This window comes from Enhydra lutris, unplaced genomic scaffold, assembly GCF_002288905.1.
Source record: "Enhydra lutris kenyoni isolate GAN:26980312 unplaced genomic scaffold, ASM228890v2 scaffoldscaffold22, whole genome shotgun sequence".
Lineage (NCBI taxonomy): Eukaryota > Metazoa > Chordata > Mammalia > Carnivora > Mustelidae > Enhydra > Enhydra lutris.
Genome location: NW_019154106.1, coordinates 7,155,909 through 7,169,167, shown reverse-complemented (window position 1 = coordinate 7,169,167; position 13,259 = coordinate 7,155,909). Strand labels below are relative to the sequence as shown.

The 13,259-nt window shown below is 58.0% G+C and overlaps 3 protein-coding genes across 6 annotated transcripts; 1 reads left to right on the top strand and 2 right to left on the bottom strand.

The window, feature by feature from the left end:
* Positions 1-4: 4 nt before the first annotated feature.
* On the bottom strand, positions 5-1,534 carry LOC111149414 (FAU, ubiquitin like and ribosomal protein S30 fusion). Its single transcript, XM_022506455.1, has 5 exons — positions 1,438-1,534; positions 1,093-1,175; positions 858-1,002; positions 367-422; positions 5-179 (listed from the first exon to the last, which is right to left on the bottom strand). Exons 2-5 carry the CDS (start codon positions 1,165-1,167, stop codon positions 54-56), a joined length of 402 nt encoding a protein of 133 aa, XP_022362163.1. The 5' UTR covers positions 1,168-1,175; positions 1,438-1,534; the 3' UTR covers positions 5-53.
* Positions 1,535-1,586: 52 nt separating this feature from the next.
* LOC111149413 (mitochondrial ribosomal protein L49) lies at positions 1,587-5,351 on the top strand. The gene is made up of 4 exons (XM_022506454.1): positions 1,587-1,784; positions 2,789-2,939; positions 3,784-3,908; positions 4,031-5,351. Exons 1-4 carry the CDS (start codon positions 1,707-1,709, stop codon positions 4,175-4,177), a joined length of 501 nt encoding a protein of 166 aa, XP_022362162.1. The 5' UTR covers positions 1,587-1,706; the 3' UTR covers positions 4,178-5,351.
* On the bottom strand, positions 5,253-13,002 carry LOC111149412 (synoviolin 1). Of its 4 annotated transcripts, none has more exons than XM_022506449.1 (16): positions 12,589-12,735; positions 11,775-11,923; positions 11,448-11,540; positions 11,205-11,357; positions 11,014-11,062; positions 10,487-10,590; positions 9,559-9,685; positions 9,361-9,460; positions 9,203-9,268; positions 8,991-9,107; positions 8,719-8,882; positions 8,258-8,386; positions 8,010-8,165; positions 7,747-7,933; positions 6,583-6,734; positions 5,253-6,501 (listed from the first exon to the last, which is right to left on the bottom strand). In XM_022506449.1, exons 2-16 carry the CDS (start codon positions 11,904-11,906, stop codon positions 6,395-6,397), a joined length of 1,836 nt encoding a protein of 611 aa, XP_022362157.1. In that variant the 5' UTR covers positions 11,907-11,923; positions 12,589-12,735; the 3' UTR covers positions 5,253-6,394. The 4 variants fall into 4 exon arrangements, with proteins under 4 accessions (XP_022362157.1, XP_022362160.1, XP_022362158.1 ...); XM_022506452.1 differs by lacking the exon at positions 12,589-12,735 and adding an exon at positions 12,916-13,002 and having other exon boundaries at positions 6,395-6,501; XM_022506450.1 differs by lacking the exon at positions 12,589-12,735 and adding an exon at positions 12,777-12,884 and having other exon boundaries at positions 6,395-6,501.
* Positions 13,003-13,259: the final 257 nt, after the last annotated feature.

The following is a 13,259-nucleotide window of genomic DNA, read 5'->3' as shown; positions in this document are numbered from 1 at the left end:
GAAATGATTGAACTAAGAGCCTTTATTGGGGGAGAGCCAGGATTACAACGGACTTAAGAGTTGGCATTGGGGCCCTTCTTCTTGCCAAAAGTGGGCACAACGTTGACAAAGCGCCGGTTGTATTGCATCCGCCGCTTGGCTCGGCCTGTCTTCTTCTTCTTTTTCTCCTGTTTGGCCACCTGGGAAAAGGGGAGGATAATCAGACCTCCCATACCATCCCTCAGTCTTACCTCCAAGGAGGGAGAAGGCAAACAGAGGAAAGACCAAAGGTCTTGGCTTAGCTTAAAAACAAACAAACAAAACCAAACCTGCACACAAAAAACAAAAACCCAAACTCTAAATAACACCACTAATACGGTCACCTACCTTGGGAGTCTGCCCTCTTACTTTCCCAGCACGGGCCAGAGAACCATGGACTTTACCTGTGGTGGGAAAGGAGGTCAGAACACAGGAGAGCAAGAAGGCCCTACCGGGCAGAATCCTTTCTTCCTCAACTCAAGCCTTTAAAAATAAACAGGGACCAACAGGAGCTGAGAACAAAGGTGCAGAGATATGACCTCTGACCAAGAGTGTTTAGTACAATATGTTCCAGGGTTTCACTTCAGTATCTTCCAGCCCGACTTTAAACAAGAACTGAAAAGCACCTTGAGAAATCCAGTCGGACTTCATTTCAGTGAGCAAACAAGGGGCTAATAAGTAATTGAAACAGAGCTAGGCTCCGGCTCAGTCTCCCATGGACCTCTTAATGAGGAAGATAAACAGGAACCACCACCCTGGGGTTAGGACACTGAACCCCACACCCTACACTCGTATTATAAGTTTACAGCCATTTCAAAGTACAATGCTCCCCAACTCACCTCCAAGCATGCGGCCGGCTACTTTCAGGGTGGTCAGTGCCTCCACTCCACACTGACCTAGGGTAGCCTCATCCTCCAGGGGCGTGCCTGCCAGGAGTACGACTTGATCTTCAGGAGCGATGCCCTCCAGCGAGGCTACACGAGCCTACGGTAAAATAAGGCTCATCAGCGTTCCCGCGGAGCGAGACTGAAGAACACAAAAGGACGGTGCCCAGGAAGTACCACGCAGCCTTACCTTGATCTGGGCGACCGTCTCCTGGCCGGTCACCTCGAGGGTGTGTAGCTCCTGGGCGTGGACGAAGAGCTGCATGTTGGCGACTGACGAAAGAATGGCTCGTAAGAGAAGAATGTTCTGGGAGAAAGGGGGTCGGGGGAAGGCAGCGGGCCGGCACCGATCGCGCTGGAATATAGGTGGTCGCGGAATCTCACGTGGGTAAGGCCGGGCCTGCCAGGGAGGTCGGGTGGGGACCGGAAGCTGGCCCTCAGAACACACCCTCTCCCCCTGTTTTTCCCGCGCCCTCTGACTTCGCGGCCCACCTACTACTAGGCTCTCCAGATCCAGCGGTGACCCAAATCTTACCTGAACCGCGGGCACCGTAGCCGCTCCCGCGAAGATGGAGTCGAGAAAGAGGAAGAAGCAGGGGCGCGCACGTCCACACCGCCTGCTGCGTGCCACGTCACTGCTGGGCGACCGCTAGAGCCTTTGGCTTTTGTACCGCCCACAGCAGTTCTAGCTCCGCCTCTTTACGCTTTGCGCAAGCGTTCTTTCGGTCCCGGGAGCGCGCCCACGAAGGGGAGGGACCTGGCCGGTTGCGCGCGCAGAAGACCGGTGGACGGGAGAAGTTCAAGATGGCAGCGGCCATGTTCCGCGCTACGCTGAGAGGATGGAGAACCGGCGTCCAGCGGGGCTGCGGGCTACGGCAGCTGGTGAGAACGCTGAGCCTGGAGATGGGGAGTAGAGTGCTGCGTTGAGTCTCACTGTTACTCCTGTAACCCTGGAGCTCAGATACGAGATAGAGGCAAGGTGCAAGACCTGTAGTGCGCCTCGGTGTTTGGGGCTTAGAACCTGATTGGTGGACCATTTGGGTTAGTCAGAACTGGGAGGGGCTGCCCATCGACTCCGGCTAATTTTTTAAAAGGGATAACGTTCCACAGGGTAGGGGTCGGCCCCAGATTATTGGCGACAGTAATGGGAACCTAGAGTTCATGATATACAGTCCACTCCAATCTGCTTCCCTTTTCTCGTAACCCCGGGCCTATCAGGACTCCAGGGTATCTTTTGGGAAAAGTGTCCAAAAAGATTCTTCAGGCTGGAGAATGGGAGGACAGTTTGCGGAAAGTTACCTTAGGTAGATGGTTTGTTAATGTCTTAATTTTTCCTACATGGAAAAAGGGGGTAGTAAAATACCTAACTTGTGCCATTGTAAGAATTCAGTCAAAATACCCGTAATACATTTAGTCCATCCATTGCCTGGGGGTGTTTATATGAGGCCAGAATGTTCCAGGTAAGCGAGGGTCACATCCGGTGATTGTGAGTGGGATTATCACGATTGCTGAAAGTGCCTAATCCAGAACTAGAATATTTCAGTAGAACGTTTAGAGGAAGCTTTAAAAAATACTGAAAAATTTTAGTCGGTCAGACTTACAGTAAATTGACATTTTTTTTTCCAAGATTTTATTTATTTATTTATTTATTTGGGGCACCTGGGTGGCTCAGTGGGCTAAAGCCTCTGCCTTCGGCTCAGGTCATGATCCCAGGGTCCTGGGATCCAGCCCGGCATCGCATCGGGTTCTCTGCTCAGCGGGGAATCTGCTTCCCTCCCTCTCTCTCTGCCGGCCTCTCTGCCTACTTGTGACCTCTCCTTTGATGGGTGGGTGTGTAGTGGGTGGGCTCATAGTTGTTTGTTGTTTGTTTTTGTTTTTGGCCTCAGAGCCAAACCCAGGAGCCTCCTGATTACCCCAGCTTTGTGGAGTCTGTGGATGAATACCATTTTGTGGAGCGCCTGTTACCCCCTACCAGCATCCCAAAGCCACCGAAGCATGAACACTATCCCACTCCCAGTGGTTGGCAGCCACCCAGAGGTGAGCTGGGCGATCGGGATGGCTTGAGGTTTATAGGGGGAAACCTTCCTCTCCCTACTGGTCTACCTCCCCAATTGAGGCTCTGGATTCCCCAGTGGGTTCAGGACTCGTGTAGAGGTGTCTCAGGGCTTAGCATCTGTCTCGTGTTAAAGGAAGGGCCTGGGAAGGCAGCCCTATTTTACTGGTACCCATCCATCCACACTGTTGGGATGAAGTCTTCCCATTCCGGAGAAGTGAAGCATAGAGAGAAGACCTAAGAGTTGGGACCCCCACTCCCACCCCAGTAGTAGACCTTGTACCATCTTTGAGAACACAGCTTGGGAGTTGGGCATTTCTGGGTTCAAATTTGGCTCTGCTGTTCATTGCCAGTGTGATCACGAGTTGGTCACTTAGCTTCTCCCATATGGAGTTTCAGCAAGATGGAGATAATCTGCTTGGTACATAAAACACTTAATACAGAGCCCAGCATGTGGTAGGCAGGTGTTCAGTGCTGTAAATCCCCATTTCTTTGTGTCAGAGATTGCTATTAGCCTCCCTGACCCAGGGGAGAAGTGCAAAGATTGGCCCCAGATGGGGACCTAAAGATACAGGGAGGCATGGCTCTAACTTCGTTTCTTCTTGAGCATCTTCTACTGCCAGGCCCTGTGCTAGGCCTGGGAGGTTACCAGGGCAAAGCAGCTGGTCTTGGCTTCAGTTTAGGGAAAGAGCCGTTGTTCTGACCTGAGATCAAGAGGTGGCTTTACCATCGGGTGCACTGATTTCTCTGTACACTGGGGAAGGGCATCAGCTGAGGGGGCATAAAGCCTGGGGATATTTGGCTTCTCACTGTTCTTGCATGTAACAGACCCCCCACCCAACCTGCCCTACTTGGTGCGGCGCTCTCGAATGCACAACATCCCTGTCTACAAGGACATCACACATGGCAACCGCCAGATGACTGTCATCCGGAAGGTGGAGGGGGACATCTGGGTAAGTGAGGACATGGGTTGGGGGCTGATACTAACCCTTTCGGGGCTGGAGGGATGGGAGTCTTATAAGAGGGGATTGTCTGACCAGGCTTGATGTGTCATCGTCCTCCCTCTCCCCCTCAGGCCCTGCAGAAAGATGTGGAAGATTTTCTGAGTCCACTGCTGGGGAAGACACCGGTCACCCAGGTCAATGAGGTGACAGGTACCCTGCGCGTCAAGGGCTACTTCGACCAGCAACTCAAAGCCTGGCTCCTGGAGAAGGGCTTCTGAGGCCCAGCCAAGCAGCCTGCATGATAGCATCCCCACCAGACTAGAGTCTGGGGGGGTGGGGTCTCGGGAGGAGTGAGGTGGCTGTTGGAGCAACTAGGACAGAAGGTATAAATGCCAGGGCTAAGAGCTTGGGCAGGGCGCAGCCAGGCTAAAGGGCTTCAGAGCAGGCCTCGCTCACATTGAGGGGGAACGTGACCCTCTCCACAGATGCCCGCAGTGGGGAGAGCTGCCTGCCGGTGGGGCCCCTGCCTCTGGTGGAGCTCACTGGGCTCACTGTTCAGATTCTGGAGGTTGTTGACTGGTGGAAGTAACAGCCCAACCCAGTTGAGGGGCGGGTAGCGCAGAGTAGACCCACTGAGAACGTGTCTTCCTTGGCCTTCACACCCTCACTGCTGTAGAGCTCTCAAGCCCTTGCTCTGGGCCAGACCTGGTTCGGTGGCGGCTGTGGAGAACACACAGGACTTGGGCGTGGTTCCCGGAGGTCTTCAGCTCCGAGTAAAGTCACCACGGGGCATAGGCATAGAGGGCCCTGGTCAGCCCCTGAACTCATTCCTTTTACCCGTGGAGAAGTAGAAGGCCCCTTGCCTGGGCTCCATTCTTGGGAGAGTTGGGCGTGACTGCATCTCCAGCTCCGGGATGCTGAGTGATTAGCTTGAGTTGGTGCGTCCACAAGGGGGTGCTCTGGAGCTCCCAGCAGTCGGGCAGAGCCAGCCTGCCTTCCCTGGTGGCCTGGTATCAAGGCTAGACAGGGGCTCTGCAGGAAGAAAGATGCTGGCCTTTTGCCCCTGCCATCCCGTCCCACCCCCCAGCCAATGAACCTTCACACTTGCCCCATCCTAGGGAGTTACAAAGGTCAGAGGCCTGAGTTCCCACCCTCAAAGCCTGGCTCCCCTACTTGTCCTTTAAGGCAGGGAATTGAATTTCTCTGGGGCTCAGTTTCTTCATATGGAAAATGGGGATAGCTCCGTAACAGTTAATGACTTGTCTAACGAAACCCATGCCCCTGGGGATTCTCAAGTCGACAGCCCAAGCAAGCAGCAGCAGCCTGGCATGCTGTTCCCATGAAACCCAGCTCTACCAGTCACTAAGGCGAGTCTTTATTTGGCTGTATATACAATTTAAGCTATTAAAATTTGTACAATATTTACAAATTAAATAATCATCTGAAACGGTCTCCAGCAACTCTTGTAACACAGAACTGAGGGGAAAAAAAAGACAAGGGCAGGCCGGCCTCAGCTCCTGTGGTCCCTACCTGGCCCAGTGCCTTTTCTAAACTGGAAAGACCAGGAGCCAGACACTCCTGCTCCTCTTTCCTAGGGTCAAGCATTCAAGTTCAAAGACAAAATTTAAGCCAAAAGACAACAGCAGGGAAGTAGTTCCAATTCTTCTGAACCCGAGAGACATTCTGTGAGTCCAGAAGCGGCTTCCACAGATTCTGGGGCCTGCAGTGGTTCAGGAGCGGACGCACGGGCCCTCAGCCTGGCGTAAGGCTGGGCAGTGGTTGCTGGGTGAGATCAGGAATGGTCTCACTTGATAGACCGCAGGGAGAAGGGGCCCTGGGGAGAGGGGCAGGGCATCTCAGTGCTGCCCCCCTGCTCCTCTGACAGGCCTCTCCCTGAGCTGGGCGGTTGCCAGTAAGACACGGAAACACCACAGGGCATGAGTGACACAGCCACCATCACGAAGGGCCTCTAGGGAGTTTAGCATAAGAAAAGGGACAGCAGTACCAATCTTGGTGGGTGGCCCAGGGAGCAAGTTCCTGGCCTGCCTCCAGCCCCTTAAGTTCCCACATGGGATCGGGGCGCTAATACTGTTTAGCACAGAAGCGACTTCACAAACACACAAACACACACACACACACACACACAGGTGGGCCTTGGAGGGGCTGCCCCTTCTCCCAGAGAGGGGGGAGGGGGAGAGGGCTTCTCAGAGACTGCCTTCCTGCCTTCACGGCCCCAGCAGAACAGGCTGAAGGGGGGGTGAGGGAGGCTGGAATGGACCCAAGATCCCCATGGCTGCCCGGGACTGGAAGGGCTGGAGTCAACTGGGGCCTCAGGCGTCTTTCCACTTGGCCTAGGGGATGCCTCCTCCTTTCTCTCAGAGCTGGGGGTCGTTACTCCCTGGTGCACACGGAGAGGGAGCGGGCACTTGGTGGCAGGACGTGTTACAGCAAGGGCTGCCCGAGAGAGTGGAGGCAGGGGGAGGACTGGGGTAGTGTCAGTGGGCAACAGGGGACTCCAGCTTCTGCAGGCGGCGGCGGCGGAGCTCTGCTGCATCAGGCTCCCCGTCCTCAGGCAGCTCCTCCGTGCCCAGTGACTCAGGAGCTGGGGACAGAGTTCAGAAGTGGAACCGAGAGAAGTTCCTTCCCCACTCCCCATCCCAACCCCCAGGCTGACCGAGACTACCTGGAGGCTTTTCAGGCTCAGGGGCTGGTGGGGAGGCTCCAGGGGAGGGGGTGGTGGCCTCAGAGCTGGGGATGCTGGTGGGGGAGGCAGCAGTGACCACCGCCGGGGCAGTCTCCTCAGTGGGGCTGACTGAGGCAGCAGGTCGGGGGGGTCTGAGAAGAGAAGGAGAAGGGGCAGGTGAGGACTTGACATCCTGGCACAACTGGGCAGATTTGTCTGCCCCTTATAAGCCCTGTAGGGTAGCATCAGCGCTGAAGGACGTCTGGGGCCCAAGGGAACAGCAGACACAGGCGAACACATGCTGTGGGAGTCCTCGTGGGCCCACACCACAGAGCGGCCATAAGCCACCTGCATGCGAGCACTGGTGGTGGCATTGTTCGTTCTGAGACTGCGGGGTGCCAGGCTCCAAGGGACACCCGCAGACTTTCCCCTGAATAAAACCCCACTCAGGGACGCCTGGGTGGCTCAGTTGGTTGGGCAGCTGCCTTCCGCTCAGGTCATGATCCCAGCGTCCTGGGATCGAGTCCCACATCGGGCTCCTTGCTCATCGGGGAGCCTGCTTCTCCCTCTGCCTCTGCCTGCCATTCTGTCTGCCTGTGCTTGCTCTCTCTCCCTCTCTCTCTCTCTCTGACAAATAAAATCTTAAAAAAAAAAAAAAAATCTATAAAAAAAAAATAAAAAAAAAAAACCCACTCAAATCTCTGACTCCAGCACCCCGCCAAGCCTGTGCGGTCCCCCCACCCCATGCTGGGCACTCTGCACGTGACCTATGGGCGGGACTTATTAAAATAAGGCGATAGTGGTCTCCAGGCAAGTGAGTGGTGTGACCAGGACTTGAACTTAGGGCGGGGTGGTTCTAGGGGCCTTTATATTTGCTGACTCAGATCAGGGCCAGTGGTTCTAAGGCACAGGGTCACCACTTGTGAGAAGGGCCCCCTGATGAACGAAAGCACTGAGAATTAGGAGTCGTCCAATTTTAGAAAAACCTGAAAGAACGGCACTTGAAGTCCACGCTCTACTAACCGTCAGCCCTCCTGAGACCCAGGCAGGCCTTCTGCAGCAAGAGGGCAGAGGCCTTGAGAACCTGGAGCCCCTGGTCTGCCTACTGATAGGTGGGCCGAGGCAACCCCGGCTGGGGGCCCTCCGTGACGGGCGCGGACGTACCCCAGGGAGGCGAGCACGGTGAGGTACTGGTTGATCTGCAGCATCGCGGCGTCCAGCAGCGTGTGGATGTTGCGCAGGCTCTGCAGCCGGGCCTCCAGGTGCTGCCGCTCGTGGCCTTCCAGAGCCCGCAGCTCCTCCGGCGTCAGCCCCGCAAAGCCCGCGGGGGGCACGGGCATGGGGGGGAAGGCTGGAGAGAGGCCGAGGCTCAGCCTGGGTCCCACCGACCCCTCCTCCCCATCAACCCCGCCTGTGGCCCGGCTTACCAAAAGGCGGAGGCAGCGGCACGCCCATCCAGGGGGGAGGGAAGGGGAAGCCTGGGGCGGCGCCGCCTTCGGGGGCGGGGGCGGAGCCAGGGGCTGGGGCCGGGGCCGCAGCAGCCCCTGTGGTTGTGGCGGCTGCACTGGGCCGAGGAAGGGCTGCTGAAGGGTAAGAACAGTTTGGAGAGTGTTAAAAGAGGCCTCCGCTTCCATTCCTCCCACCCCTTGGCTGTCGCAGTCCTGGAAAGACTCACCTGCACCGGTGGACGGAGGGGCCCCAGCCTCTCCTGAGCTGGGGGGAGGTGGGACAGGTGGGAAGGGGCCCATCGGGGGCCACAGCGGGAACATGCCTGGAGGGAAGGGAGGCAGGAGGCCCTGGGGGACTGCAGAGAGAGAACAGGATAGTGAGAGAAGATCCAAGTGAGACAGATGCAAGTCCCACCCGCGGGGCTGTTAGGAACCCTGTCTTTGCTCCCAAGGGCCCGTCTGAACTCAGCACTGATGACCCATGACTACGAGCCATTTGATGTCTCTTCCTATGACCCCCTTCCAGCACTGATGACCCATGACTACAAGCCATTTGATGTCTCTTCCTATGACCCCCTTCCCTGCCCAGACTGAGTTCCTGGAGGACAGGGAGTCTGATTCACCTCCTGTTTCCCATACCCAGCTCAGAACAGGGTGTGCTGAATGGCCAAATGAGGGGGCCACTCACAGTTGGGGGGCTGCGGCAGGAGTGGTGGGGGGTGAGCGGCCGGCTGTGGCCCCTGCTCAGCAGGCTCCGGGGGCGCAGGTGACTGGGTCGGCAGTGATGCCCGGAGAACGTCCATGCGGCAGGTGGGGCAGGTCTGCTGCCGCTGGAACCAGGAGCGCAGGCAGCTAGGGGGACGAAGATAAGGCGATGGTCCGCAGATCCCCGGGGGGCAGCCTTCCAGAGCCTTCCAGAGCCTCTCCCCCAATGTCAGGCTCCCTGGGCACCCCCCCCACCTGGTGTGGAAAATGTGATTGCAGGGCAGTCTCTTGGCCCCCGTCACCATCTCTTCTCGGCAGATGATGCACACGTTGTCCATCGCCTGGAGTTCCTCTGGGGTGGCATCTGGATACCTAGTGAGGACAGGCCAAGGTTAGGTCAAGACCAGAGGCGGAGTCGGGGGAACCAGGGGCAGAGCTCGGGACAGCAGCCAGTCCAGCCCACTTACAGTGTGTTCATGTTACGGATGGCGCGGCGGGACATGATGGCATCCGTCACAGCCTTCTTGAACTGCCTGCAAGACCAGGTGCGGTGAACGCTGGCTGGGTGAGGGGGGGCAGAGGATCAGGTGTGGGTCGGGGGCAGGGAGGGCTGGGCTGGGCTTACCTCATGGCCAGGTACATGGGCCGGATGGCAAAGAGAGGGAACGTGTGCACCTTGATCATGATAGTCATGAAAGCCATGTACAGCAAAACCTTGATGAAGCCTGGGGGCAAGGAGAAGTGCAGAGAGCAGCAGTCACAGGGCCTGGGAGGCAGGGCTGGGGACGCCGGTCCAGGTCCAGGAGGCCCAGGCTCTTCTCACCTGTGAACAGCTCCGTGTAGAGCATGTACACGGCCTTATTGTCCCAGGGGTTCTCGCTCTGGAGGTCCACGGAGTGCAGGACATACTTGATGAAGATGGTGAGGACCATAGTCATCAGGATGGCGTACTGCGGGAGGAGGGGGCCGTCAGCACACGGCGCCCCCTGGCGGCAGCCACATTCGGCTAGGGCCGGGCATCCGCAGGGCAGGGTGCAGGGATGGACAGGGACGCGTCACCCCTCAGCTCCTCCACTCCCGGGCTGCTGGGACTTCTGGTGACTCACCAGACCTCTCCAACCCTGGCAGCCTGTCCGTCCAATGACAGAATTAACTGTCCCTTTCTTTTTTTTTTTTTTTTCTAAGATTTTATTCATTTATTTGACAGAGATCACAAGTAGGCAGAGAGACAGGCAGAGGGTGGGGGGAGCAGGCTCCATGATGAGCAGAGAGCCGGATTTGGGGCTTGATCCCAGCAGCCTGGGACCATGACCTGAGCCGAAGGCAGAGGCTTTAACCCACTGAGCCACCCAGGCGCCCCTTAACTGTCCCTTTCTAACGACATTCCTTTGCCGATGAAAAGCCACAGGTCAAGTGCTCGGCACAGGGTCTAGCGTCCAAGTGAGCGCTCAACCAGTGGGAACGTTGGCACCGAGCACCCCTCCTCACCCCGCTGTTGGTCAAGCTCATTCCTGTGGCAGGCAGCAGCCCACTCCTCGGGCCACCACGTCCAGGAGGCCCTCCCAGGGCTCCAGGTTGGAGCTGCTCCTCCCCACGCGCCTCCCTCCGCACTTTCCTGCTCTCCTGGGTGTGCGTGTGTACAAGGCGGGAGCTGATGCCGACGGATGGCCAGCCCGGACCCAGAACAGGTGCTCAGGAGGGGTTTGTTGGGTTATTCGAGGTACGTTCGGTGCTACCTCAGGCGGTTTTACCTCAAAGCCAAACACCAGCTGCACAGAGGCCCCGCGGGTCAGGATGCTGTGATAGGCGTGGCTGACGAAGAGGAAGTCCAGGGTACCCAGGAGGAACATGAGGGCTGTGGGGACCCCCCAAATGGGGGGTTGGTGGGGTCAGCACCGGGCCTGATGGCCACCTCCTGCTTTAAGACCCCACCCTCCGGCCCACCATGGCCCTCGCCATCTAGTCAGGCGCCACACTCCACCGACCCCAGCCCCCTGGGAACTGCAGTTTTGCCTAGGAGGGTATTAGAGCGGCCCAAGCTCCAGGTGAGGAGGCCAAGGGCTGCGGGGCTGGGCAGCTGAGGAGCCCTGGGGTGGAACAGGACAGAGATGATGCAAATTAACTTCCCAATTTATCTTTCCTGTACAGCTGTGGGTCAAGGGGGATGCCTGTGCTCTAGGGTACAGGACCACGGTTAGTGACTTGTCATGTTCTGATCGTCCACGGAGCCTCTCGTCCCTCCAGCTCCCTCCCCTCCCCTCCCAGGGATCTCACTCACAGACAATGCGGCAGTGAAAGAGCCAGGAAATATTGGGGCTGCGCTCCATCTGAGGCAGAGCAGAAAGGGGGCCCATCAGGAAAGCCGGGGCTTACCCCACATCCCCAACCCGGACTTCACTGCCCAAGCCCACCCACCAAGCCAATCCCTGGCTCCCATTTGCTCTGGAGAACGCCCTCGACCCAACTCACAAAGTCCACACGGTCCTCAGCCAGCCAGTGAAAACACTTGAGGAAGAGAAGGAGGGTGAAGAGTGCAACAAAGCGGGGGCTGAAGTCGTCCCGAAAGACGGTGAAGGCCAGACAAGTCTCAGTGACAGCATACCAGGAACGTTCCAGAAGGTGCTGGGGGGTGGACAAGGAATGATGAGGACCTCAAGACACTCTGCTTGTCCAGCTCCCTGCCCCTCGCTTTTGGAGTCAAAAACGTCTTACCTCCATCTCTGCTGCCCTCAGCTGTCCAAAGAACACCTTGCCCATCACTTTGCCCAAGAGAAAGACAAGGACAAAGGCCTGGATGTAGAGGACCTAGGAGTGAGAAGAAACTATGGTTTGAGGTCACTTTCTGCTCTGCTATGTCTGGGGCTCCTCATTCGGGAACCCCCCCCAATGTTCCCATCCCAATTAATTCAAAGGCAGGCAGCTAGCGGGCTATTTGGCCTTTCTCCCACTTACCTGACCTCTAACTCCGCCCCTGCCTCAAGCAGACTCCGCCTCCCCACCCAGGGAGATTCCCCCCCCCACCCTGAGCCCGGAACTCACTGCCATGCTGGGGCTGGACTTGGTCAAGTACACCACAGTGGGGTAGAACTGGTGCTTGAGGTAGTAGGCATGAGCCACCACGGCCCCGGTCAGCGCCAGGCTGGCCGCCATCATCACTGCGGTGCGAAACATTGCCCTGGCCTGGAGACCTGCGTGGGGAAAGGGAAGGAATCACCTGTGTGATGCGTACACCGTGCAAACCCAGCCCCCTGCCCGACACGCAATGTCACCAAATAGGAGTGAAAAAAAAAAAAAAAAAAAAAAACCCACAAAAAACCCCGCCTCGCCTCACCCTCACAATCATGACCTCAAGAACAGCATACGCGCCCCCATTTTACAAATAAGAAAATGGAGGCTCAAGGGGGGTTAAGCGAGCCCACTGACGCAAGGTCTGGAGCCTGGGTCAGTCTTGTTTCAAATCTAGGGCTTTCCACGCCGCCTGCCAAGCCGCCGCCTCTAGGGAGGCACGAGGAGAAGCAAACGTGCTGCAGGAGAGGGAACCGCTACCACGGCCTCTAAAGTGAAGATGATGGGGAGGATGCACACGCAGAAACCTCCAGAAGCAGGAACGTGCCGCCTGGATCGGGAGAAGCCAGGCGCTGGGGGGCGCAGGTGGGCAGGCGACAGCGCCGGTGACAGCTCGGCCAGGGTGGGCAGCGGCACGCGCGCCCCGCGGGAGCGGGCAGGATACGTCAGCCTGGAACCCTGGCGTCCCCCCAACCCCCGGGGCAGTGTCCACTCGGGGGCAGCGGAGAAACGGCCGATCGCCGGGATGCAGCGGCGACACGGAGAGGGACCCGGGGCGCCCCCGCACCTGTGATCGCCAGGAGCTGCGAGCGTCGCAGGCGGGGCCCGGCCTCTGAAGAGCGGGCGCCTGAGGTCCACGACCAGCTGACAAGCCGCGAGCGGGGCTTAGGGGGCGCGCCGACCCCGGAGCCCTCAAGGGGAGGGCCCAGGTCCCGACTCCCAACCACAACCCGGGCCCGATCCCGGCCGACTCACCAGGAGCCCACCTCCGCGAGCCAGCTCGATCCCCGCGACTGCGGAGGCGGCCCCGGTTAACAACACAGCCCACCCCCTACGAGCCGGAACTTCGGGAGTGAGACACCTCACTTCCGGCGTGGCGCCGAGTGGGTCGTACCAAGTGCACCCTTCCGTTGGCCGCAACGTGCACCCTCCGTGGGGCCGACAGCGGTGGTCCCACCACTGTACCCAGGCGTCGCGCCCACGGCCGGAGCAAGAGATGCGAGAGGTGGTCGCAGAGGAATAGGGCAGCCCGGCAGGTGGCTGGAGTCCCCCCGACTGTTAGTCCCAGATGGTATCGTCTCCGTCTCTGAGTGGACTCAACCTAGAGGAGGACTCGGGCTCTCAGGGAGGGGAGGAAGGTGGGGCTTTGTGCGGGCCGTACCATTTGGAGGGGGGGGAGTGTGCCAGGGACAGACATTACGGGCTTAAGAGAAATAAAATGTCTTAGAGTCTCACTCC

Coding starts and splice junctions, on each gene's coding strand:
- LOC111149414 (XM_022506455.1), bottom strand. CDS start 1,167: ATGCAGCTCTTCGTCCACGCCCAGGAGCTACACACCCTCGAGGTGACC. Junction 423..857: donor AGCCGGCCGCATGCTTGGAG/GTGAGTTGGGGA, acceptor TTCCCACCACAG/GTAAAGTCCATGGTTCTCTG. Junction 180..366: donor TAAGAGGGCAGACTCCCAAG/GTAGGTGACCGT, acceptor CCCTTTTCCCAG/GTGGCCAAACAGGAGAAAAA.
- LOC111149413 (XM_022506454.1), top strand. CDS start 1,707: ATGGCAGCGGCCATGTTCCGCGCTACGCTGAGAGGATGGAGAACCGGC. Junction 1,785..2,788: donor GCTGCGGGCTACGGCAGCTG/GTGAGAACGCTG, acceptor TTTTGGCCTCAG/AGCCAAACCCAGGAGCCTCC. Junction 3,909..4,030: donor AGGTGGAGGGGGACATCTGG/GTAAGTGAGGAC, acceptor TCTCCCCCTCAG/GCCCTGCAGAAAGATGTGGA.
- LOC111149412 (XM_022506452.1), bottom strand. CDS start 11,906: ATGTTTCGCACCGCAGTGATGATGGCGGCCAGCCTGGCGCTGACCGGG. Junction 9,108..9,202: donor ATCCGTAACATGAACACACT/GTAAGTGGGCTG, acceptor TGTCCTCACTAG/GTATCCAGATGCCACCCCAG. Junction 8,387..8,718: donor CCTGCCGCAGCCCCCCAACT/GTGAGTGGCCCC, acceptor CTCTCTCTGCAG/TCCCCCAGGGCCTCCTGCCT.